At 38.0% G+C, this 26,944-nt stretch overlaps 2 protein-coding genes across 3 annotated transcripts in view; one reads left to right on the top strand and one right to left on the bottom strand.

The window, feature by feature from the left end:
• The window catches only part of LOC138701770 (ras-related and estrogen-regulated growth inhibitor-like), an 839,928-nt gene that overhangs the window by 26,605 nt on the left and 786,379 nt on the right, over positions 1–26,944 (bottom strand). Inside the window, exon 5 of the mRNA XM_069829017.1 lies at positions 7,151–7,332. Within this exon, the coding sequence (XP_069685118.1) occupies positions 7,151–7,332 (182 nt within the window). The remainder of the gene's footprint in view (positions 1–7,150; positions 7,333–26,944) is intronic.
• LOC138701769 (zinc finger protein OZF-like) overlaps positions 1–26,944 on the top strand; it is a 320,834-nt gene that overhangs the window by 104,978 nt on the left and 188,912 nt on the right. The gene's annotated exons all lie outside the window — the stretch shown is intronic.

Below are 26,944 nucleotides of genomic sequence, written 5' to 3'. Positions count from 1 at the left end.
TGACATTCATCTTACAGTCGGGAGAAATCTCGAGAAAAAATCCACCCAGACAATCAGAGCACGATTCTCGCTCGCTAACCTGTAGACCACGCCGGTGATTCCCACTCTCATACTGGATACGGTCCTGGCATACCGTCCCTATAAGATAAAGTCTCCTGTACTAGATCAATAGGAAACTCAAGTGTCCCAGAATTGAAGTGGTGGCGGTGTAGTTCTTTATTTAACGATCTGCTGTATTTATTTAAACTCGGTGAGGACCCGTCAAATAGCTGTTTTGTCCATGACATATCCCATACTTCCCATGCATCGGAGAACGAATCTTTAGCGACTCTTTTCAGAGAGAAAGTAAAGTGGAAAGTGAATAATTTCAAGGGAATAATTGTTCCGGGGCTGGGCATCGAACCCGGGACCTTTGGCTGAGCGCGCCAACGCCCACTGAGCTACCCTGAGGTGGGTACCTCAGTCGGTAGAGCGTCGGCGCGGTCAGCCAAAGGTTCAGGATTCGAGCCCGACCCCGGAACAATTATTCCCTTGAAATTATTCAAGTCAGCTTTACAGGGAGTTATACCTGAAAGCCAGATTTGTATAAACTGGGAATTCTTTGTCGTAGATTTTTGGAACATTAAAAAATTCTGTCCCTCAATGAGAGAGCTCCACGTCAAAATTCTGAGGTACAATAATGCGCCCATACGAATGACACAGTGCGCGTAAAGATTTTCGGACGGTCCATAATTTTATTCTTACACTAGCGGGTACGGAACTTGACAGTGTATGATGATTATAATGATAATAAATATTCATTTACTAGAGATATTCGTGAAATATGGGTTTTCAACCGATAAAAGCGAAAAAAGGCTAGAAACAGACCTTCCAGGTTAAAACATCGTAAGTTTAAACCCGCAAAATAATGGGAAAGTTTGTATATACGAGAATTTATTAGAAATTAGTATTTTTGGATATGATTTTTTATTTTTTTACGGAATTTGAATTTGAAGTGCCCAGAGATTGACATTTATAATTATAAAATGTTGAATTTAATATTCAAACATTATTTCAATACAACATTTTGAATTTAATACTCAAACCGTATTTCGAGTGACTTTATTTTTAAATATACATTTAGAAATAGACACCACAAAACATTCAGGCTATTAGTTTACATTATTCACACAGTGTTGCACAATTTTCCCTACACAACAGATAAGTAAGTGCCGATAGAAAACTAAGAATTGTTAAAATGTACAAATAACCTTACGATTCCCTTGATGATACGAACCCCTAGTCTTTGTAGGAATATACAGTAATGTATTTTTCACGAATCAAAAAGTTTTATTTTTAAATGTGAAGTAACACCGAATTTATGTTCTTATGTGCGAAATAACACCGAAATTAAACATATTTTTATGACGTAATTTGAGATTTTTATTCACCATAAAATAGAATCCCTAGCAATTACAATTAATGCGCTAGAAATTCAGATTTGTCTTCGCTGAAAATGTGGTTTGAAGCTAACATTGAAACTTTAACGTGTTAATTCGGTCTTTGAAGTCATTTGTTCCGTTTTTCTCCACAGGAGAGCTGCGTTATTGCTGTAAAACACACACACGTGAATACCCACAAACCACAAAACAAGAGACGGTTGTAGGAAATGCAAGTGTCATGTACCTTAGTGACGCGTTGTTAAATTAAATATGAAGTAAAGTTTTTTTCCTCCTTTTTTAAGTTAGAGACGTATTTAGAACTCTAAGTGCTTCTTGTCTTCCATTCTTCTCTTTCTGAATGGTTGTAACGGGTCTGTCAGCAAGAGTGGCACGAGGGCCGCAGTTTTGAACCCATTCCGTCTTCTTGCGTGACGCTGGACATCCATCATGCGTTCCACCATGCTCTCTGTTGGCATTTTATGCTGGTGATCCATCTACTTTCATTTGTCTCTCTCTCTGTCCTGTCAGTGTGAGAATACACACTTCACGACTTTGTCTTCTTGTAAATAATTCATCTCGGGCTTCATTAATTCATTCAGATAGTAATAATAATAATAATAATAATAATAATAATAATAATAATAATAATAACCCACAGCCGTAGCTCAGTCGGCACAGCGCTTGTCTACTGATCCGGAGCTGTGCTCAGGCGTGGGTTCGATTCCCGCTTTAGCTGATTACCTGGTTGGGTTTTTTCCGAGGTTTTCCCCAACCATAAGGCAAATGTCAGGTAATCTACGGCGAATATTGGCCTTATCTCGTCAAATACCATCTCTGCGTCACCAATTCCAACGACACTAAATATCCTAGTAGTTGATACATCGTAGTTAATAACCTTCTACTATTACTACTACTACTACTACTACTACTACTACTACTACTGCTACTACTACTACTGCTACTACTACTACTACTACTGCTACTACTACTACTGCTACTACTACTACTACTACTACTGCTACTACTACTACTACTGCTACTACTACTGCTACTGCTACTACTATTGCTACTACTACTGCTACTGCTACTACTACTATTACTGCTACTACTACTACTGCTACTACTAGTGCTACTACTGCTACTGCTACTACTACTACTGCTGCTACTACTGCTGCTGCTACTACTACTACTACTGCTACTACTACTACTGCTACTACTACTACTACTACTACTACTGCTACTACTGCTACTACTACTACTACCACTACTACTACTACTGTTGCTACCGCCACCGCCAATCACGTTTTCTTTGCTTCCAATCTACTTAACGTATATCTGCCATTGTGAATCAAACGCTATTACATAAATTTATTCTGTGTTTTAATTGCTTACTACCTGACAAGTTAAAAATATGTATTTTTATTGTACTAACAAAGTTGTAGGTACTTTAATGCCATGTAAATGTCAAAAATTTTATACGAAGCAGAGAAATCATTATTATTCTACTATCTAATCATGATGGACATTAAGATTCGAGTTCGATCAGATAATTTGCATGAGGAATATTTTCCCCCCTTCTCAAATTCTCCACTTTTATTCCCGTTGATTCAAAATTCCGTTCTATTCGTTCATAATCATTTATTTTCTCTCACCTCACAGATGCTGAGCACGTTCTAAGATATCAGTTGGATTGAACTTAATTTAAATATGGGGCCTTGACAGCCCTAGCGCTGCGATCTAAAGCCCAGGCTTTTCTGAACTGACGCATGCGAGTTCGGACTATGCGAGAGAAAGTGAGTGGTTTCTACAACTGCGAGGTACGCAGACTTCGCACCTCGCAGTTATAGAAACCATTCACTATTTTTCCGTGTAGTCCGGATTTGTCCTCGCTCCTCGCATCTTGCATGCGTCGGTTCAGAAAAAAAACTAGTGTTGTGGGATTTAATCGATTAATCGATCAATTTCTGTTATAAGAATAATCGATCAAAAATATTTAATCGAATAATCGAGTCGATTAAAATTAATCGGTTGTAGTTGATATTAATTATTTTGTTAATAGAAACTCATACTAAAAATTCCGACAATATTCTTCTCTCGAAAATGGCTTAATTAAAAGCTCAATACTACTGTTATTTTCTAACTGCAAAGCAGGTAGCGTAGGGAAAATCTTTGCACAAACACTTCAGAAAGAGATGGATATATGAGGACAGTGACCTAGTCTACCTCTATTGAAAGTTGAAACACAATGCGAAACCCTTATTAAGTTTTATGGTTTTCCAAGAAAGCTTCCACCTTGTTGTCAGCTCATCTTCCTAGCATATGTAATACATACTTTTCTGGGATTCGTCCCCCTCATCCCTTATAAAATAGCCATGTCTACACTGTGTATAAGTGTGAGCGTAACTATCTTCTTCTCTTTCTAAAATCTGGTAATTCGATTACAGTAGGGGCCATCTCTTTCGACTACTGTAGTTTTTCAGTTGCAGTTTCTGTACTGAGTTTGTATATGAAGGTTGCGTGTTTAGTTTTATAAAGAAAAAAATCAGTTTTCTGTGGTCTGTAAGAAGTGTAAACTCCATTATGTCATATGAGAATTGGAGAGGTAAAGTCGGTGAAACGTTTGGATTTAAATTGAATGATCGTGGAAAAGTGCTTGACAGAAAAAAAAGTTTTTTCGTGTTTAGTGATACAGGAAACATTGTTACTAAACGTAGAGCGGCACCTAATTCGGAGCATGTGAATGTACTCACATGTTTAAAATCATGGATGAAGCAGTATTAACTAGGTGAGTCATCATACCTTTTGTTATTTATGTTTGTTTCAAAAATTCCTGGAGAAATTGACACAATAAATTATAAGCTTCATAATAAATATGTTAGTAAGTAATTAAAATAGTTGTTTTGTAATATAACGATACAAACTAGAGAGATATACAACATTTAATATTTATGCTTATGACCGGACACAAGTTAAATTTAACATTGTGTATTACAGTAACAGTAAAACATTTTTTTCAAATCGATCAAAACTCGATTAATCGATTAAATTCAAATAGTTAATCGATTAAATATTTTGATCGATCAACAGCACTAGAAGAAACCAAGACTTTAAAGATCTATTGCGCTTAGAGATTTACCCCCTTGCAAAGAGACTGTGTATATCTCCTATCTTATGATTGACATGTGTTGTATTGACCCTTGCTAACTACGTAACCATGGAATCTCGATCTTTTTAAAATAAATGCATAATATAATTATGTTCTAAATTCTCACACGATTCAGGCTGGAAAGAGCGAAAAGGACCACTTATTGTAGTCATGTGTTGATTTTCTGGACATAAAAGTGTCCTCACTCACATGGAGGGTGTGAAAACAGATCACTGCAATATCGACAATGCTACACCTGAGCTCATTGAAACGAAAGAACTGGAAAAACAAACACTGAGTAAGAACAAAAATAGAAGAAGCCGAGTAGGCACAAAAATAAACAAGAGTCGTGTTTGGGTATCACTAACAGTACTTTCGTAAATACCACGCCACAGATGATGATGCAAGAAAGGAGCTGTATTTGTATTACCTCTGCCCATTGTTGGAGTCCAGCGGCGGCAGCTGGTGCTGCCACCATGTGACGTCATCGTACAATCATCCCCAAAGTTTGTGCATGAGAACAAGAGTAGCACAAGCGTAAAATACTTTACACGTGATTTGTATTTTTCAGTGTATGAAGCCAATGAATGTTAGAACCTCGTAGTTATGTGTATGTAGGCCTATGTACAGTCTTAGACAAAAAAATTGACCTGATGTCATACGCTAAGTCTCCTTCGGAAGACTTCGGTTGATTCCGTGAGAGCTTAGGTTTACACGTGAAGGAATTTTTATACACGATTTTGCTTTGTTTTTCCTTTGTTTTGTTTTTTGTTGCTTTTTCTGTCTGTTTATAGGTCAAGTGTTATGAATAATCTATAACGAAGATATATTCAAGGAGTAAATTAGGTGCAAAATAAACATTCTCCCCATAGTCGTGTGAACCAGGCGCTACCCGAAGTGGACTTAGACAAATTAACGCTACAGGAGAGCGGCCGAAATTTAATTTTTCATGAAGACTTGAACCAGCGCGCATTCCATAACGCGAGTCCTAGGCATGATGCCTTAGACCACGGCCCTACGGCGCGGAACATACGTTGATTTATGCTATAAGTAATAATTAGGGAACGGATTTCTAGTTCTGTACGTATTTTGTTTGCTACATCCTAGACTTATTGTTTTCAGATATCTCTACATTTCATGTACATACAGTAGGATCCCCTTATTGAAATTCTATAGGATCTAAAACGCCTAAATGAATCAGAAACTCCTATAAATCCCTAAAACTATGTTTGTGCCTAAAAGAGTTTTTTTTTAGTATTTTTGCGTGTATTTAAAATAAAAATCCCTTATTTACAAATGGCTTTTAAGGAACCCAGAGGTTCATTGCCGCCCTCACATAAGCCCGCCATCGGTCTCTATCTTGAGCAAGATTAATCCAGTCTCTACCATCACATCCCATCTCCCTTAAATCCATATTAATATTATCTTCCCATCTACGTCTCGGTCTCCCCAAAGGTTTTTTCCCATCCAGCCTTCCAACTAACACTCTATATGCATTTCTGGATTCGCCCATACGTACTACATGCCTGCCCATCTCAAACGTCTGGATTTAATATTCCAATAATAATAATAATAATAATAATAATAATAATAATAATAATAATAATAATAATAATAATAATAATACCGGTACTAAAAATGGAAAAATGCCAAAAAAACTACAAAAATGGTATGTAAAATGTAAAAATAAGGTATGTATATATAGGCCTATATATATTACAAACACTAGTCTCGCAATTTCGTTCCAGACCACCGGCTGAGGCTCTTGCCTGCCGATTTGAAGTTGCGCTCAGGCGTGGGTTCGATTTCCGCTTGGGCTGATTACCTGATTGGGTTTTTTTTTCAGAGGTTTTCCACAACCTTAGGCGAATGTCAGGTGATCTATGGCGAATTCCCGGCCTCATCTCGCTATCACCAATCCCATCGACGCTAAGTAACCTAGTAGTTGAATAACCAACTAAAAAAAACGTTCGTTCCATATTGATCTTAGAAGGGGAGAGAAGATTTTACCTAATTTTTCTGGAACTGAAATTCGTTTGAAAAAGTCCATCCTAGCATAAAAGGAGTGGTTGGTTGTTCAGATTAGACGAGAGCTTATAAAATTGGTTTTCTCGTCAATTCAAGCGCATTATTTGAATTGAAACTGAAGATAAATCGCAATATAGCGAACGCCAGCATGGGAAGTTATCCCCACCCACATGAAATGTGCATTCGACACAATACTCGCCTATCACGTAGAGTGTCTGGTGAGCTAGTAGGGGAAAAGTGGAAGGGGTCGTGGGCGGAGCTTCTACGTTCGCTATATTGCGATTTGCCCGAAACTGAAATCAACAACCAGTCTCTTTCACTGATAGCATTTGAGTATTCAGTTCAGTAACACTCATTGTCAGCACCAGTTCTTTGTACATAAATTCCACCTAAAATGGAATATTTACTAAAATTATTAATAAGTAATGTTATATAAACTCCTATAAGTCCTAAATTGGATTTTATAAAGTCCTAAATCTCTCTGTTTTCGCATCTAGAAATCCGTTCCCTAGTAATCATTTTCATAACAAGACTGAAGACAATAAGAAATCGTTACCTAGAGTGGTCCAGATCCCTCTTGTTGCCCAGCAGGAGGGTTGTGAAGTAGGACGGCAGTTTAAGTTTGCCCAACTTGTCCAGGAGATCGTGCGCGTCGTTGAAGCTGTTCCGATCGCAGACACTGTACACCACCACGAAGGCTTCCCCCCACCTGATGTGGTCGTAGAGGCACCCCGTCGCCTGAAACACACACATAATTACTGTGACCAGTAGCCTAACCTCGAAATTAAGACAGGCAGGAAGAAATACGACGAGACGACAACGCTGGGTAGATTACATACCACGGGATCTTCCTGTCAAGCCAGTAAATCGACTGATGGATGGATAAGATGCTAAAGATGCATGAACCAGATAGATTGAAAAGTAGGAAGAACAGCGTACACTGGCCAGGAGAGAGAACGTAACTAAACGGGTAATGTAGAGCCCAGTTGGACGGAAGATTGTAGGATTGGATATGAAACATTAACGTGGAATAAGAGAACACATGACATAGCTTTTCATTCGCGTAAAAAGTGAAGTGTTTTCTCACTTTAGTATTACTTTGAAGCTGTGACTTTAAATTCGTTCACGGCACCTTAAATATTTAAACTCTTTTGCCAGTTCCGACTTCCTAAGTCTTTCACACCATCGCTTCTCAAATCTTCCTTAATATTCTCTCTGGCACTTCGAGTTTTGCAATGGATTAATTTTTTTTTAGAAAGTAGCGGTCTGATGGCCACGTGCATCAACGTCGGTTAAAATTGTAGTAATTATGAAACGGCGGTTAAAAAGTAACCATGGTTAAAATGTAATTTCTGTGCACTATTCATGACCACCGGCTACTTAATCATGATTAGGTCACACTCCTTTTAACCAGGGTAAAGTCTGTGATTGTACACTGTTTCTACAAAATGACGAAAGGAAAGCATCCATACCTCTGCAAAGATAACAGTCAGGGTCTAAAAACGACTCCGTTTACTCCGTTCTAGATCGAAACGAACGTTCCCTATATTTCCTTTAAACGCTCGAATATGGCCCGTTAGAATTTACCGTGGTTAATTTCCTGTTTTTGAGGAGTTGAATGACAAAGATTGAAAATTACATTTTAAAGTTACGTTCAGATAGAGACTGTGACATTCAATACAGAATTCTAAAGTGACGTTTCTTATAAATGTACGTATTACATAAAATTAAACAAAGACAACAAATACTAAACAATGATAGATAAAGAGAAATAATCTGACTTTAAATATCGCTACTTTTTCAAGTAAACTAATAAAATACTATTAAAATAATAATAATAATAATAATCATCATCATCATCACGATGCATTCAAGTACTGTAATAATCTTTACTAGCCTGTTATGGTCTTCTTCCAACTTCAAAGACCGACTTACGATATTTTTCTATGAGGTGTATAGTGGAGAACCTGTCGAGTCAATAGCCTATAAAATAATCCGTTATATTCACGTGCTGGAGCCAATTCTGTCTATTTATTTAGGTGTTCATGAGTAGGTGTTATCTTTAATTAATTGTTATTGATTAATTTCTTTTATGATAAAATAGAACTGTAGCCAGCAGCTCTTCGTAATAGTGTCATTTTTGTAGTTGTTAGGCGGTGTATTTGCTCATTTCTGACGGTGCAGACTACTGACGTACGTATATGAGTGCGGGTTTTGCCAAAACTTTATAGTCTTTTATTTATGTTTTTGCACTTTATTTGTTGCAAAAACATAATTGGTTGAAATTTTACTCCTGATTGACATTTTACCTTGAAAAACATTATCTATGTTTCTCTTGTATAAATTTTCATGTTAAAACTTTGTGGTATTATTATGCAAATCTGGCTTTCAGATAGAAGCTCCCTGTGAAGCAGGCTTGAATAATTTCAAGGGAAAAATTGTTCCGGGGCTGGGTATCGATCCCGGGACCCTTCGCTTAACGCACGAATGATCTACCGACTGAGTTACCCCAGGGACTATACACGATACCGTCACAATTCTTTCCTTTATATCCACACAATTCAAATGGGTTGACAAGACGCCAGAAACCCAACTTTGAGTGGCTTTCTCTTAACGTACCTACCTACCTATTCGTTACTGTAGATGCGTTAACAGAAAGCCACAATTTAAGTCATACATAATTGTGTGCACTCAAAGTTGCGTTTCTGGCGTCTTGTCAGCCCATTTGAGTTGTGTGGATATAAACGGAAGATTTGTGGTATTATGTTACAAAGATGTATTGCATACGGCAATAAAATAATTCATCTTACTTATTAGCAAAGAGAACCTGGTCCTCTGCATAACTTATACTAAGGTATCAAGAGAACTTTGGTTGAAAGTTGAATATTTCCACATATCGTTAATCTCCAGCGTTAATATAATATAAATATTACACAAATGTGGCGACAAAGGACAGCCAATTCTCGGACTCACCTTGTTAAAATACCATTTTGCTATAACCAATTTCATCGACACTAGATAACCATGTAGATTGTAGATGATATAGCATTGTTAAATAACCGATTAAAAACTTGTTAAAATTGAAGGCTAAAATTGTTTTTGTTAGGGTCACGAAGATATGAAGGGTTCAGAGCCATAGTGGGCCAGGCGCCATTTATTAAAAACGGAGAAAGCAAGTGTTAAAGTTAAGTGAATACCATAGTTTAATGAAGATTGGCATATAATTTAGTTTTAATGTGTATACTTTATACAGGGACATCACTTTATTTTTACTAACATTTCCAATATTAACCTGGCTATACCTTTGGAGTAAGGGAAAAACAGTTTGCTACCCCCTTCCACGACTGGAGTTCGATGATACTGGCGTAAAATACAAACAAATCACTTTACTGGGATTAGCATACAATATAGAGAATGAAGTTAAATTTAAAAATAATCATAATATGGATATTTAAACACATTTTTGAAAATAGTGGCCCTTCATTTCGATACAGGCTTCAGTTCTTTTGTGTATATTATCGCACTATAGAATATTGCACCTAATTCCAATTAGCAGTTTCGGCCTTCGTACTAGTAACTCATGTTGAAATAATTCTGTACCTACTCTATAAAAGAGTACCTTACGTACTGTAAATTCAATCTTCACTTCTGCCCGATCCGAAAAAAATAAAATCACTCAGACATGTTATCTACTGTTCGTCCAAGTAGTTATGTAGCAGGGTTGTAGAAAGGGGGGAAATAACGTGACAATTAATTACTTAACGAGGCCCTTTCATTTAAGTTATTTTAAACAGCTATATAATATTACGTACACGTCCAATTCCTAACAGAAATTGTTTTCAGAAAAAGAGCTGAGACAGCCCAGTCACTAGTCTTTACAGAGGGGCGAGCAGAAGCGAGTGGGGGAAACTGGGATGCGACGTAGGCAAACGGACGACAGTACCTGTACGAAAATATGATTCAATATTGAAAGCTCTTTCGTCACTGGAAAACGCGAACATATTTCTGGAACGTACTATACTCACTAACTCAGTACTGCTTACTATGACCGCATACGCGGCCTTGGTTCTGTGTGGAGAATGGTTAGAAGTTTACTAGTAGAGGGAGTGGGAGTGAAGTACATTAAAAAATTCAGGTACAATAAAAATTGAAGTAAAAATAAAATGATGTCCCTGTATTACTTGCTATATGTTTCCATTGAATTGTGGTAAAAACTTCATTTTAACCCTTGTTTTCTACGGCTTTAGTAAATGGCGCTTGGCCCACTATGGTTCTGAACCCTTCATATAGTGAAGGAACAAGAATGTGAAACCTCTGTATTCTGTTAAGCCTGCAAGAAAAAGTAAATTCGTAGAGTCTGACTGTCATTGTCTACGACAATATATTCGGTGTTAATTTATCAAGAGACTTAAAGAAGCTATCAAGTTAGTATCAAGAGAAATTTCCTTTGCGATTTCTGGGATCGAATCTTCTTCTTTCCACTTTCTAGGTAGTTGCTGTAGCTCTGAGTACTTGGACCTTCTTAAATAAGATCAGGTAAGATTAAATTGGGTCCATTGCGCAGATTGGGTGGAATATCTGTAACATGGGTGTTTCCCCGAACTGTACACGGGCGGGTGCCCTACGCCAGTGAACTTGGTGTTGTTCTGTTCTCTGCCTCCTGGATCGTTACCTGAGATTTCTGACGCCTGTCCAGACCTATTCCACTAATTTATGGATTGTTGAGGCGTCATTTTAACCTTTCATAAAAACTCCTCTCGCTACGTGTGACGTGTTCAAATGCTCAGCCTTAGGTACCTCGTTCTAAACTACCTCAACAGCAATGACCATAAATTTTAGCTGCTTCATTAAAATCAATTCGATAGAGCCCAAGAGCCCGCCGTTTAGGGCTCACGATTTACATATGCAAGTGTTTTCATGCATTGACTTGATTCCTTTTTTAACATTCAATAAAAAATATTTCCATGTAAATTTTCCTGGAATTGGAATGACCACGGTGTCACGGCTATTACAACTATCGGTATAAATAACAAGCAGATTCTGACGCGTTTTACCTTCCCGGCATTCCGCAGTGAGGCGCGGCTGTCAGAGGGTGATGAAGGAGTTCCGATGGCGCGGATCAATCAGCTTCCATATCAGTTCTTCATATCGAACCATTTCTGTTGTAAAGCTCTGACACCAAACCACGTTAGCTTCATGTAAACTCACGATTAAATGGACTGCGAGGAAAGCATTTAATTAATAAAAAGATTTACGACCAGGAATTGGAATTCTAAGAAAAGAGAATGGAGTTTGGGAAAGGCAAAACTCTTCCTTCTACCGTACTAACAACCCTTTACAAACAATAGAAGGCCAAGCTTTGTACCGCATTGTAATGCATTCAGCTTGCAGACAAGTTATTTATTAATAACACTAGAAAAATTCGCTCCGGCACTGGGGATTGAACCCAGGACCCTCAGTTTAATTGTCTAACAGTACATAACTGTTGGTTCCTGACCACACAAGTCACTGAAATGAGTGCAGTCCTTTATGATGACATAAGTCGAAACATGGAGTAGGCCAAAAAGGGAAAAACCAAAGGAGTGTGTTCGATCCCCAGTGCCGGAGTGAATTTTTTTCTGTTATTATTAAATAATAAACATAACAGATAATTCTGTAGGATAAAAAATGAATAGTAACATCATATAGATCTAATTGTAGACGAGTGTTAAATACATTACAATGAAGCAAAGGGCAAAGAAAACAAAAGTTTCAAGTGTGGAAGATGAAAATTAATATTATAAAACAAATGAAGAGTGGTAAAAAGAAAGTATGTGCCGTGAATTTTATTTGGTTATGGAAGAATTGGAAATGATTTACTGATGCAGTATTTTGTAAAACGGGAGCAAAAGAATAAATAAATAAAAAGTCTCTTCAACCTACGTTTTTAAATTTATTTTGAGTATTGTGTATTTGTAATAACTGTGCATTATGTAGAGGAAGTGAGCCCAATATGGGGAGCGTTCCTAGTATGGGGAGGTGTGAAATGTATGTTAAGGAAGTGCTGTAACCTAACGGTGACAAATGGTACTTTAAGAGACATCCCTGAAAGTGCTGTAGTTGTAAATTCCAACACCCGTAGCGTTACCTTCTTCGCGCCAGTCTGCTTTTTGTGTTTGTGCACGTGCCAGAAGTTTTTCAACGCTCTCACACATTTCCTCATTGTTGAAGAAAGGTAAGTTCAATTAATTGTGTGAATATTATAATTGAATCAGTTTTATTTGGGCTTTCATCCCATGTGTTATTTAATTTGTAGATGTTATACAAAAGGGAAATAAAAGTGTTTACAGACGGACGGTAATCTGATCCTAATATGGGGAGGTTATGTTATGCCGAATATGGGGCTCCCCATATTAGGATCACTATTTCTTCCCGATGCGTAACGTATTGTGAACGATCCGGAAAATCAAGGAAACTACGGATATACTGTATATATTTAAAAGTTCCCTAAGAAGAATTAAGACCATTTCGAGAATGACTTCTGTCTGTGTGTCTGCAATTCTGCGCGGTAATTGTCGAACGGTTCATTCAATTGAATTGAAATATTATATCTCAGTATCTTTTGGTCATCGGATACGAAAATTACATTTTTGTTGAAATAATTGGTAAAAATAAAGTGTTATAATATTTTTTTGTTCGCCGGGTAAATAATGTGGAACCACCATGTTTTTTTTGCTGTAGCGTTTTTTTATAGCCGGAATTAATGTTCGCATCATTGTTTTAGATGCCGGGAAGGAAAAAATGGAACCCAGAGTAGATGAAAATGGCAGTGCAAGCAGTACGAAACGGGGAAATGGGAAGTTTTAAAGCCGCGAGAATTTATAATGTTCCTCAAACTACCCTAGAACTATATGTGAAAGATGAGATTAAGAGTCCCACAGATGTTGTAAAGACGAAGCTGGGAAGAAAGCAATATCTACCATCCGATCTGGAGAAAGATCTCGCCGAACACTGCATTCTTTTGGAAGAACGCTATTTTGGTTTGTCACAAAAAGACCTCCGCCGTTTAGCATTTCAATTGGCGGAAAAGAATGGAATCGCGCATCCATTTTCGAAGGAGAGTGAATCAGCAGGGAGAAAATGGGTAAAGAACTTCTTGCGACGAAATCCGCAACTCGCCGTTCGATCGCCACAGGGATTGTCTTTTGCTCGCGCAAAAAATTTCACGCCTGAGGCAGTTGCAAAATTTTTTGACATTTTTGAACCCACTATGGAAAAAATTAAACATCAACCTCACAGGATTTACAACTGTGACGAGACAGGAATAAGCATAGTGCAACATAAACACACAAAGGTGATCGGCATGAAAGGCAAGCGCCAGATATCTGCCTTACAAGCAGCTGAGAGAGGCTGTCTCGTCACAGTTGTCACTTGTTTCAGTGCGGCAGGCACTATGTTCCTTCGCTCATAATTTTTCCACGCAAAAATATGAAGTTGGAACTGATGAATGGAGCTCCACCAGGGTCCATTTACGCTTGCCACCCTTCAGGATGGATACAGACTGAGCTCTTTACACAGTGGCTTCGTCATTTTATTGAGCACGTCAAACCTAGTGCACAAGATCCCGCCGTGCTCGTTTTGGATGGTCACAGTTCACACACGAGGAATTTAGACGTCATTATGCTGGGCAGAGAACATAACCTCACCATAATATGCCTCCCGCCACATGCAACCCACAAGATGCAGCCGCTGGATTTGAGCTTCATGTCACCTTTCAAGACTTATTATGCTCAGGAGATAGAACAATGGCTTAGACAGAATGGTGGCCGAGCTGTAACTATCTACCAAGTTTCAGAATTGCTTGGGAAAGCCTATGCCAGAGCAGCTACGGTAGAAAGTGCAATGAATGGATTTCGGAAGGCAGGGCTCTATCCGTGCGATAGGAATGTCTTCCGGCAACATGACTTTCCTCATTCCAACACATCTGAATCGCCAATTGAACAAATGTCACCACTTCAGAGAGGAACAGCTAAGGAAATTGATTCAACTCCTTCTTCTTCTCAATCAGTTCCACTTGTTGGAGCAGCAGATGTGAGTCCAGTGCCTTCCTTGCTAACTCAAACATCCAATAGCAGCTCCAGATCAGGATCTGCTCAAGTTATTACCAGCTCTCCGTACAAGCAAACGATTGAAGAATCCCTGAGCAAAAAAAAAGGAAGCTGAACAGAAGAAACTCATGAATGCCAAGAAAAGGAAGCAAAGAGAAAATGAACGTGCTAAAGGAGGAACTTCCAGTGGGAAACGTCCTACGTCGTCATCACGGTGTGGCAGGTCGAAAAGGCGACTTCCATTTGTAACTGACACTTCTGATTCCGAGGATGACGTTGTCCAACTTGAGGATTCGGAGGAAGACATGTCAGAAGATGAAGACGCCGAATGCCTGTTCTGTGCTGGGCGATTTTCGGAAGACAATGAAGGAGAAGACTGGATTCGTTGTTGCAAATGCTTCAAATGGAGCCATACACTTGTGCAGGTTCAGATGACAAGATTTTCATTTGTGATTTGTGTAAATGACTTGACTAACTCAAAACTTTCAGTTTTTCTAAAACTCAGAATTGTTTAGGTTTTCACATTTATATTAATTATTCAAATTTGATATTCAGGGTATATGATTATGCTATTTGAAGTATTAATTATGTATTATATTATTTTAAAATTAATTCAAAATCTCACAATACAAAAACAGTGTCAAATTTATATTATTTCTTTTATTGATAAAATCTCTTCATAATAGGTACATAGTGTCCTAATATGGGGAGAATGCAACTATTTTACAAATCCTGCTACAATTACCTAAATAACTATTGCACAAGAAGTCCTTACACTCAGTATGTTCCTTAAAGGTGTATGAAGTCATTTTTGAAGTTAAAACTGTTGTTCAATATTTTGCGTTCCTATAATTAAACCTAGAGCAAATTGCTCCCCATATTAGGCACACTTCCTCTATACTATTTTACTGTCTTTTGCACTATTTTTACAATCAAGTACAGTATTTTTATTTTTTCAAAATAATAAAAAAATAACGCTGTAAAACAGCCCTGGGAATAAGAGGGGAACTGAAAGGGATGGAGAAACGCATGTACTTTTCACTTACACCGCTTTATAAACAAACGCACAATAACGCTCTGTGCATTAGTGGTGGATTTTAGTCGACCAGCGAGAGTCGAAAATTCGTAAAACCTATTATGTCCGCCTGATACAATCCGTCACTGACCTTCTTGTCTGCTCGTACCGCACCAAAACATTACTGTCTCAGCCGGGGAAGATGGAGTAAGGAGTTAAGGGGTGGTCTGCAGTGTCTCAATTGAGGTATTAGCGCCCGTGCCTGCTGTAAAGTATTTAAAAAAATTCTAGTACTGTAACTAGGTTTATATAAAATTATAAATGAAATTATGATAGTGTAAAAAATATGCAATATTATGAATAAGTTTCTTCTTTGAATTATATTTAGAGTATTTATTTATTTTTCCTTATAGCTACGCTCGTTTATGGGGACATCACTTCGTTAGTCCCCTTGATGACGCTATAACCAAGTTCAACTCTACCAATTTTTAATCCATTCTCTATCATTGTCATTGTCGTCCTTCCTTTTTCCATTGTCGTCCTCCACCTCTTCCACAGCATAATCATCATTATAACCACCACTATCACTGCTTTCTAGGATTGGATTCCTTGGCTCCTTCCGTCTTCACTCTTACGAGAATTATGAATCCATACTAGACGTTCACAAATAGGCTACTACAAGACATTATCAGAAGTCCCTGGCCACGTGGTCAGCATGGCGCAAGGCGACCTTTTGACACGATACAGAACAAACATAGAACAAGGGCTCAATTCTGTGGTGTTTGGTCAGAACATAACTCCAAAAATGGTCTTTTTTGAGCTGAAAGCGCAGCCCTATATAAAAACAGTTCTCTTTCGTTTGGTATAGCCGTGATATCTCCATCTAATCTTACGTGTTTTCATTCACATTTTTATATAAACTAGAATTATTATTTGTACGGGAAAAGTGAAAATAAAAATGTTTGTATCTCAAAACAAGTTTTTTTGGAATTATCTTATTTTGACCAAACACCACAGAATTGCACATTTCTGTACATTTCTGTACTAGTAATCAAACCCAGGTGGTCTGCATTTGTAGATGGCCTGTTTCATTATTATTAGCAATTTCTTTATAAGACAGGTTTGTGCGTGTTATTGTCCTAAAGTAAATTAAAACTGAAGAATTTAATTAGCCTATAAAATAAAACATGTACAGTGGACTCTCCTAAGTAGTGGGTGTGGCAGGTGAAATGAATACAAATTCGTATTGGTTATCCATCAACGAATACAGTACTGTACTTGCATTTCCTGCCCGCCCCGAGATTTGTGTATGCGCTTTTAGTACCACAGTGGGTTTCGACAGTTCCGTCTCACAAACGGCACAATTCTCAAATAGAAGAGTTCATTAATTTAAAATAAGTGATCAATATGGATGTCCTTCTTCTTCTTCTTCTTCTTCTTCTTCTTTCTCTTAGTTTAATCTCTCCCTTTTAGGTGCATTTACACGACCCACGCCCCCGGGCCTTACAGGGCCGTGACCTGTCGGGAGAGGAATTAATCTATGGATCACATACATACTTTTTTGACCACACAAGGACATGGAGGGCCTCCCCGGATGAGGGATCAGCTCAGTGCCAGGGCCACCTCCGATACAACACAAACATTTAAGACATTACACAGCATTCACTCACACGTATGAAAGGATTAAGGGAAGGATCGCCGTCCATGGCTGGACTTTCAAGAGGTACAATCCCGGCATTTGCCTGGAAATAACTAAGGAAAAATATGGATGTCCTAACTGTAATTGTATTTATGAAACCTGAATAATACACTTACAGATATGTTCCAGTGACCTAATTAGTATTACGGTGGTTAAATTCGTCGTCAACGCACACTTTGAAGTTGAATGGGAAATATCGCCTTTCTTATCGCTGTGGGCTGGAATCATTTTCCCTTTGCCACCGACAGTAGGACACGACAAGTATAACTTAAACAGCCGTTAGCAGTTAACTCTGCGTGGTGCAGAGGCGCGGAGGAATAATGATCGTACTCAATCTTTTTGGAAGAATTCTTAGGTCACCAGGGACGACGAAGCGGCTGTGAATGGGGCATCGATGTGGGAGAAGTAAGGAGGACCAAACCCACACGAAATATGTAAAATTTTTCAAATGTTTGTTTTAATAGTTTAGCGTCCTTCCTGTCACATGAATGGTGGAGTTCGGGTAGCAAGGGCTTATGGACCACGTGCATTACGTAACATGGCTTTACGAACTGTCGGAATTGAAAAAGGAACAGTATTCTCATATAGATCCCGACCATCTTCACTCTCTTGTACTTAATTAACAAGTTGTGAAATTTATCAAGGCACCGTATCATTGTAATTAATATTATTTTTTACCGATCGTGTTTTTAACAACCTTACCGATGTTGTTGGTAGATCTTCTAAGTTAAACTTACAACACACGTGCAGTAAGTAAACAAATCAAATCAACTTTTACTTATTTACTTAAAAGTAACGAACTATCAGTATCGCGCATCACTATGTGCTACGAGGAAATAACTGACTGTCTTATTATATCTGTACTCTTTCTAAATTAATTTACTGGAGTAGAGATTTACAAGAAAACAGAAATTAATGTACATAAGACATAAGCGTGAAAATCATTTCTGATGACTTCCGATTGTTGTTCTGAGCGCTACTCGTGGGACGCGAAAACATCCATGGAGTAAAATACATATTTGAGCACTAACCTATACCGGTATGCAATTTATTTACACTGATGTATAATACTGTGTCACCTACAGCCTTTTCTATATCGTCGTTGTTCCTGTTATTCCTATGTGCAAAATATAAAAATGTTCGGTTAAATCGCAATATAGCGAACGCCAGTAGGGGAAGTTTTCCCCACCCACATGAAATGTGCATTCGACACAACACTCACCTGTCACGTAGAGTGTCTGGTGAGCTAGTAGGGGAAAAGTGGAAGGGGTCGTGGGCGGAGCTTCTACGTTCGCTATATTGCGATTTGCCCCATTTTTCAAAAGAAAGAAGTATAATTACATATAGGAGATTTTATTATTTGCTGTATTACTATTTAAGTTATTTAATAGAGCAAAAATCTGAAAATCGATAAATATGTCACATAGGAGTTATTGCAGGAACAACGACGATATGCTATTTATTTATATTGGTGTATAATTAATGGGTCACCTACCTATTTCTTTGAAAACAAAACTAAACTTCCTATAATTTATCTTATTACAACATTTTCACAATCACCGCCGAATAATAACTAATGAATAACATCTATCGACAAATAACAAACGGCGATCACACATGAAAATGTTAGCGCCCAAAAACAAACTATTTATTTAAATTAAAAATGATTAATGATAATTTATGTTTCTATGAAGATCGGCCAAAAAATAGTATGCAATACATGTGAAGAGTCCACTGCAAGAATGATGGATGTCATTTGGAATACATTTTGCAGGAGAAGCAATTGAAAGTTTGAAATGCTTAGCGCTCAAAGCTTAATTGTGATTTTCCGATCATTACTGGACAATGACTATCAGTGTTAATGCCATATAACTCTCTATGTACATTCTATATGTCTTAAGCTATACATTGACAGTCTTGGTTCATTTTCACAAGAAAGTGACATCCATCATTCTTGCAGTGGACTCTTCATGTGTTAAGTGCATAACAGAATCTCGGAAATAGAGAAGACTCGATTTCGTTTCGACTTCTCCAACTTTTCCTCGATTCTGTTATAACGCATTTACCACGCTTGTATCGCAATATACTATTACGAATGTTAAAAAAGTACAAGTTTTAAACTATGAGTATATGCCTACTGTGTAATATTATTGTAAGTTTGTTCTGTTAATAACTTTTGATAATAAGCACCGTACAGAACTAGTGTCAACTTAAAGAATACAGTATAGGAAATTTAATTAAAATGTCACAGATATTTCATATCGCGATTACAATATTAAGATTTGGTAAACATTACAAGATTTTATATGAACATACACCAGAAATGCATAAGTGTAGTTCAAGAGGAGAATCTACTCCTCTTGCCTACTCCTCTTGGTGTAGTTAACTCAAAGTATGGGGGGAAAACCAAACGTCCTGCAGAGAGAACTTCTGTGCAAAGGAGCCGTGTATGTGGCCGCGACAATAGTGCTGACGTGTGTAACCATGTCCCAAATACTTCGAATACTTTTTGTGGTCACCTCTCGCGACAGGGAAAGTGTGGACCTGTCGACCGCTTATCTCGAAAACAGGATGTGACTCAGTACACGATGTTCACGACAATCGATTCCTCTTTCGAAAATAATAATAATAATAATAATAATAATAATAATAATAATAATAATAATAATAATAATTTATTTAATACTTTACACTTGAGCTACATTAGGCATTGCAGCCCGAAAGAGCAGAAGCTCGTGCTCGGGCGCAGTTCAGATCAGTTATGCAAAATATATCACATTATACGAAATTATAGATTTGTTTAGATTTTTTTTAAAATTCTTATACTCATACTGCGAGAAACGAAAATCTCAATACTGTTACTACAACAGAAAAAACGCCACATAATCCAGGTCACACTCTCGAAATCGGCTCTACTCAAAATAATTTACAACTCGAATAATACACACACACAGATACACAACACACACACGCACACACGAATATGTATGTATGTATGTATGTATGTATGTATGTATGTATGTATGTATGTATGTATGTATGTATGTATGTATGTATGTATGTATGTATGTATGTATGTATGTATTTATTTATTACATATAATGAAACTAACATCTGTCCATTCTTATTATTATCATTAATTTCTCTAAATAGATTTACAAAACCTCTAATGGCAACTACATTAATTTCTCATTATAGAAATATATTTTAGATTTATATATATATATATATATATATATATATATATATATGTCTCTTTTTTTCCTGTAACATAGTTCTAGTAAGCTTATATTAAATTAATTTTCATCATTTTACTAGCTATCTCAAATCTCAAATTAATTATAATTGGTTGAATTAAATTAGCTCATATATTAAGTTACTATTTTACCTTATAGGTTTATCTAAATTTAAATAAATATGTAGTCTACTAGTCGTTAAAACTTAACTGAAGAATATTACTGGAGAACCTTTTAAGTGTAGTGTAAATATTCGTAATTTAAATATGTATTGTATTGATTAAGGCTGGTTGAGTGGAAGACAAGGTCTTATGGCCTTAACTCTGCCAGCGAAAATAAAACATTATTACTTACTTACTTACTTACATTATTACTTATGTATGTACGTATGTATGTATGTATGTATGTATGTATGTATGTATGTGTGTGTGTATGTATGGTTTTTTGGTTGTATGAAGTGTTCACTGTTCGTTAGATGTTAAGCTGACTTGAAGAGTGAGTGATTTGTGACAAAAATATGCATTGTTTTGAATTCGTTTCTTGCATAATCTTGGAAAGACTTAAGAAAATCGTGAAAAGTCGGCCAGGGGACTAACATCCAAGTACGAAGTACACTGGTTTCCATCAATGCGTCACTCTCGGTAGCGCAGTTGGCCTTCTGTGCTCGAGGTTGCGGGTTCGATCCCGGCCGAAGTCTGTGGCATTTAAGTGTGTTTAAATACGACAGGATCATGTCAATAGACTTACTGGAATGTAAAAGCACTCGTGCGGGACAAAAATTCCGGCACACCGGCGACGCTGATATAATCTCTGCAGTTGCGAGCGTCGTTAAATCATAATTTAAATTTTCCATTAATGCCGTCCCTTTCCTTACTTATATACTACCAACGAAAGTCTGTATTCCACTTCCAACCCTACTTTCACGTGCGAGTTGACTCACATATATTTTGTATTCCGGTTTTCAGTGGTGTTCATGCTATAGTAGTAGCTACACAATTAGAACTCGCTTGCGATGTATGCTAACATTTCATAGGTGCTACAGCACGCCACTGCTTATAGGAATGGCTTTCTGTGGGTCCTGTCTGTCAAGCAGGCGGTTCGGGTTCGAATCCCGGTCAGGGCTAGAATTTTTAATTGAAAAATCTAAGGACAAGGACGCAGTTGTTAAGGTTTTCTCGGAGTCCTCCCGTTTCCCATATTAGGTACCTGCATCATTCCGTCACCATTTCTCGATTTCGTTATCATTTCATAGCATTCCCCGAACTCCTGCTGACCGTGCACGGAGGGGGCTGGCCTAAGGATGAGTGGGGTAACTTGCTCGAAACCTGGTTGCGCAGCGAACCTTAGTGTAGTCAGCTCGTTTCATTAATTCATTTCATTTAGTGTTCTGCCCAAGGGCAGATCTTTAACTGGAAACCCAGCTTCCTTCAGTCTTTCCTATTTTCTGTCTTCCTCTTTGTTTCCTCATATGATCCATATATCTTAATGTCGTCTATGATCTAATATCTTCTTCTACCCCGAACTCTTCTCCCGTTCACCATTCCTTCCAGTGCATCCTTCAGTAGGCAGTTTCTTGTCAGCCAGTGACCCAACCAATTCCTTTTCCTCTTCCTGATCAGTTTCAGCATCATTTTTTCTTCACCCACTCTTTCCAACATAGCTTCATTTGTTATTCTGTCTGTCCACTTCACACGTTCCATTCTTCTCCATATCCAGATTTGAAATGCTTCTATTCGCTTCTTTTCACTTTGTCGTAAAGTCAGCCAATGTGGGTCTGGAAATGCGCCTAGCTTGAGGGTTAGCGCAGTAGATCGTAAAAGGTCATAGTGCTGGGTCATAGTGCTCCCTCCTAAAAATTCCAATTCCATTACTGGCGTAGTCAGTGGGAGGGGATGAAGTACTGACTGTAAATAAATATCAAAAGGCGACGGCATTAATGGAATGCCTCGTGTGAGGGCAGTGTTTGTCCACTTGCATGGAGGCCGGATGTGAAATCTCGGTTGAGCAGCAGCAGCAGCAGCAGCAGCAGGAAGATGCTCCTTGGAGTCGGATTAAGGAATGCGTCGCGCGTCGTCCTGTCCACCTACATGCAAGCTGATATTTTATAGGCCCCGGTCGTATTCCACAATGTATCATAAAGTTACACGAGTCGCTTATGTAACGTTGGTTCGGAACAAAAGACGAGACAGTAATTGATATGACAGAGCTCCGCTTCATACCCGCCCTGTTATGGGGCCATCACTTGCAAGTGGTAAATGTCATGCTGCAAGTGAGAAAGTGCAGTGAAATCACATGGCGTTCACAAAGTCACTTCACAGTTCAGCTCAGTTCATTGACTCTTTTCTTGTCTTCTGTTCGACAGAGGAACATACACAATTTTACTCAGTACTTCCAACTGGGGACGACAGTTTTCATATACGTAAATGTAGTAAAATAATCCGATTTGTTTTCGGTTTTTTTTTTTGTCATGGAGACATTTTGCTATAGACGAAAATTAAGAGCACAATTCTTTTGAGAAGTTTAACTCCGTACGTAGATGAAATTATTGGGGATCATCAGTGCGGTTTTAGGCGTAATTCATAGATCGACTGTTGATTAGATTTTTTGTATTCGACAGATACTGGAGAAAAAATGGGAGTATATGGGTACAGTACATCAGTTATTCATAGATTTTAAAAAGGCATATGACTCGGTTAAGAGAGAAGTTGTATATAATAGTCTTATTGAATTTGGTATTCCCAAGAAACTAGTTCGATTAATTAAAATGTGTCTCAGCAGAGTCCGTATAGGCCAGTTTCTATCTGATGCTTTTCCAATTCACTGCGGGCTGAAACAAGGAGATCCAATATCACCTTTTCCTTTTTAACTTTGCTGTAGAATATGCCATTTAGAAAGTTCAGGATAACAGACAGGGTTTGGAATTGAACGGGTTACATCAGCTTCTTGTCTATGCGGATAACGTGATTATATTAGGAGCAAATTCACAAACGATTAGGGAAAACACGGAACTTTTACTTGAAGCAAGTAAAGCGATAGGTTTGGAAGTAAATCCCGAAAAAAACAAAGTAGATGATTATGTCTCGTGACCAGAATATTGTACGAAATGAAAACATAAAAATTGGAGATTTATCTTTCGAAGAAGTGGAAAAATTAAAAAATCTTGGAGCAACAGTAACAAATATAAATGACACTCGGGAGGAAATTAAACGCAGAATAAATATGGGAAATGCCTGTTATTATTCGGTTGAGAAGCTGTTGTCATCTAGTCTGCTGTCGAAAAATCTGAAAGTTAGAATTTAAAAAACTGTTATATTGCCGGTTGTTCTGTATAGGGTAAAGTTGCCTAATTCCGTGATACTCCAAATTCCGTGATACGTTTTTTTCACTGAATGTCACGGGATTGGATATCTTACTAGGAAGTTCACCGACGTCTCAAATGTAGGCGAAAGATGTAATCTTTCGAGAAAGATATCTGGAGCTATGGTCGAACGGTAAAGCTTTGACTGACATTCAATTTGAAAAGAGTATCACGGGATTAGGGGTATCACGGAAATAAGTAACTTTACCCTAGTTGTGAAACTTGGACTCTGATTTTGAGAAAGGAACAGACATTAAGGGTATTTGAGAATAAGGTTCTTAGGAAAATATTTGGGACTAAGAGGGATGAAGTTACAGGAGAATGGAGAAAGTTACACAATGCAGAACTGCACGAATTGTATTCCTCACCTGACATAATTAGGAACATTAAATCCAGACGTTTGAGATGGGCAGGGCATGTAGCATGTATGGGCAGGGCATGTAGCATGTATGGGCGAATCTAGAAATGCATATAGAGTGTTAGTTGGGAGACCAGAGGGAAAACGACCTTTGGGGAGGCCGAGACGTAGATGGGAGTTTAATATTAAAATGGATTTGAGGGAGGTGGGATATGATGATAGAGACTGGATTAATCTTGCACAAGATAGACACCAATGGCGGGCTTATGTGAGGGCGGCAATGAATCTTCGGGTTCCTTAAAAGCCATTTGTAAGTAAGTAAGTATGCGTAATGTTTGCTCTCACTTAAAAAAGGACAAGTTAGTCTTGTTTATCTTCACTAAATCAAAATTGTTAATGTTATTGTTTTCCCCCTTCAAACGAAGAAACGTTTATTTAACACTGTATTCTTGCAAATGCGTTGTTTTCGAAATAAGCAGCTGGAAAGTTTTTAAAAAGCCACAGCGTACAAATAGTCCTATAGGCCTACATGAAAGATAATAGCGTTCTCTTTACAACATTTGACATTCTCTTACAATGCAGCACTTGGTTCATGGTGGCATTTGAGTTTGACATCACCGGTATAACAGAGCCGCCACTGAGGGCTGATATATTCAATTGTGATGGAATGATGGGTAAGGTGGGAGGGGCGGGCTCGTCCTTGACCGCCTCTCTCAACTTATCGTCGTGTTCTTTCTGTGTGGGCGAGAAGTTGTTTGCCAAAGTAATTACTGTGCTCAAAATAGTCCCAGTGCACTGAACTGAAAGGGGAGGACTCTCTTCGTCCCTAGGTATTTCAGATGTGCGTAAGGGGCCAGATTCCAGTAAAGTTGTTGCCGTGATCTGCTTGATGTATTTAACAATGCTAACTGCTGAGTACCTTGCAGTGTATAGGGAGAAAAGAAAACAGTCATCGTACATTTTGGGGGGATAGAAAATACTTCTACAGCGGCGCACCTTCAGTCGGATGCCAGTGGTGGTGTGTTCTCTTGAGTTCTACACAGCAAGAAAGCTTAGCAAAATTAAGTTCGCAAAACACATCTCTCCCACGACTCTCTCTTTTCTGTATAGCGTAATTGGCATCATTATCATCATTATCATCATCATCATCATCGTCATCATCTTTATCATTTAACTTCGAGGTTTGATTTCGTTGAAGCCACCGGCGTGGCTCAGTCGATTAAGGCGCTTGCCTGCCGGTCTGAAGTTGCGTTCGGGCGCGGGTTCGATCCCCGCTTGGGCTGATTACCTGGTTGGGTTTTTCCGAGGTTTTCCCCAACCGTAATGTGAATGCAAGGTAATCTATGGCGAATCCTCTGCCTCATCTCGCTATCACCAATCTCATCGACGCTAAATAATCTAGTAGTTGATACAGCGTCGTTAAATAAGCAACTAAAAAAATAAATTAAAAATTTCGTTGGCTCGTTTCTTTCTTACTGCGAACTTATGAACCAATAAAAAACATTCATCACTGGTCTACTTGGTGCATAGAAACCGCTTAAACAACACAGAAGTATCTCAATTCAAGGCATAAACTTTCAGTCCTGAAGTAATGTGGATAAATTTCCACTTTCCTGTCGGGACTCAAACATGAGTCCACTGAATTTGTAGTTTGAAATGCATAGCTTGGCATATGTTATAAAATTACACTGCATAATTTTAAAGTTTGTAATCGCTGTTATGTATCCATCATGTAATAGTGGTGGTAGTGGTAGGTGATGGTACTGATGGTAGGTGGTGGTGGTAGGTGGTACTGGTGCTAAGTTATGGTGGTGGTGGTGGTTGGTGGTGTTGGTGGTGAATATAAGTAGGTATCACGCCACGCAAGTGGAGAAACCGGATGATAACACGCTGGTCTTGTAATGAGAACGTCGCCATTTGAACTACGAGAAACACCTTCTAACTCTCGCTGCAACCACTCGAGTTCTGTGCGCCATATGGTACTGCCATATGTGTCACGCATTTGCAAAGATTACCCACGTCTTTTAAGCTCAATTTCTTGTTTTTATCTGCACCCTGTCCTGGGAGAAAGAAATAGAAGACGTTAGAACTTTAAGCACAGCGTACAAACGTGATGTCCTACACTGAGAAGGAAGTAAGCTAGAAGGAAAAGTTTAATCAATACTAAAATTATGAATTGGCGGTCACTAGTTGGTGTGAAAATTCATATCCATTGCGTTGACTTAAAGTTCTAGTAGGATGTCTGTGCACACTTCTCAAGTTAATTCCTTCTTTTCTGTCAATTTTTGTCCATGATCACTATAATTTACATTACTTACACAAAATATGATATGTAAATAATATACGCTACCATAATAATTGTGATATGTTTGAAACAAAATACATTAAATCTCTGACTTGCATTTTTGGTATAATAATGGGTTAGAAGTAAAGTAGTGGAAGAATTGTAATAATAAATTAAAAATAAGTAATGACCTAAATGAGTTGTACGAGAGGCGTTGTAAAGCGGGGAGACGGCACTGTATACTAATAATGTGAAGTGCCACTTCACCAAAAGGTATATTGCTTAAAGACAAATATATACATTCATACATACA

The sequence above is a fragment of the Periplaneta americana genome, chromosome 6 (assembly GCF_040183065.1).
Source record: "Periplaneta americana isolate PAMFEO1 chromosome 6, P.americana_PAMFEO1_priV1, whole genome shotgun sequence".
Lineage (NCBI taxonomy): Eukaryota > Metazoa > Arthropoda > Insecta > Blattodea > Blattidae > Periplaneta > Periplaneta americana.
Note: the sequence above shows the minus strand (reverse complement) of the source record. Positions and strands in the feature narration are given on the sequence as shown.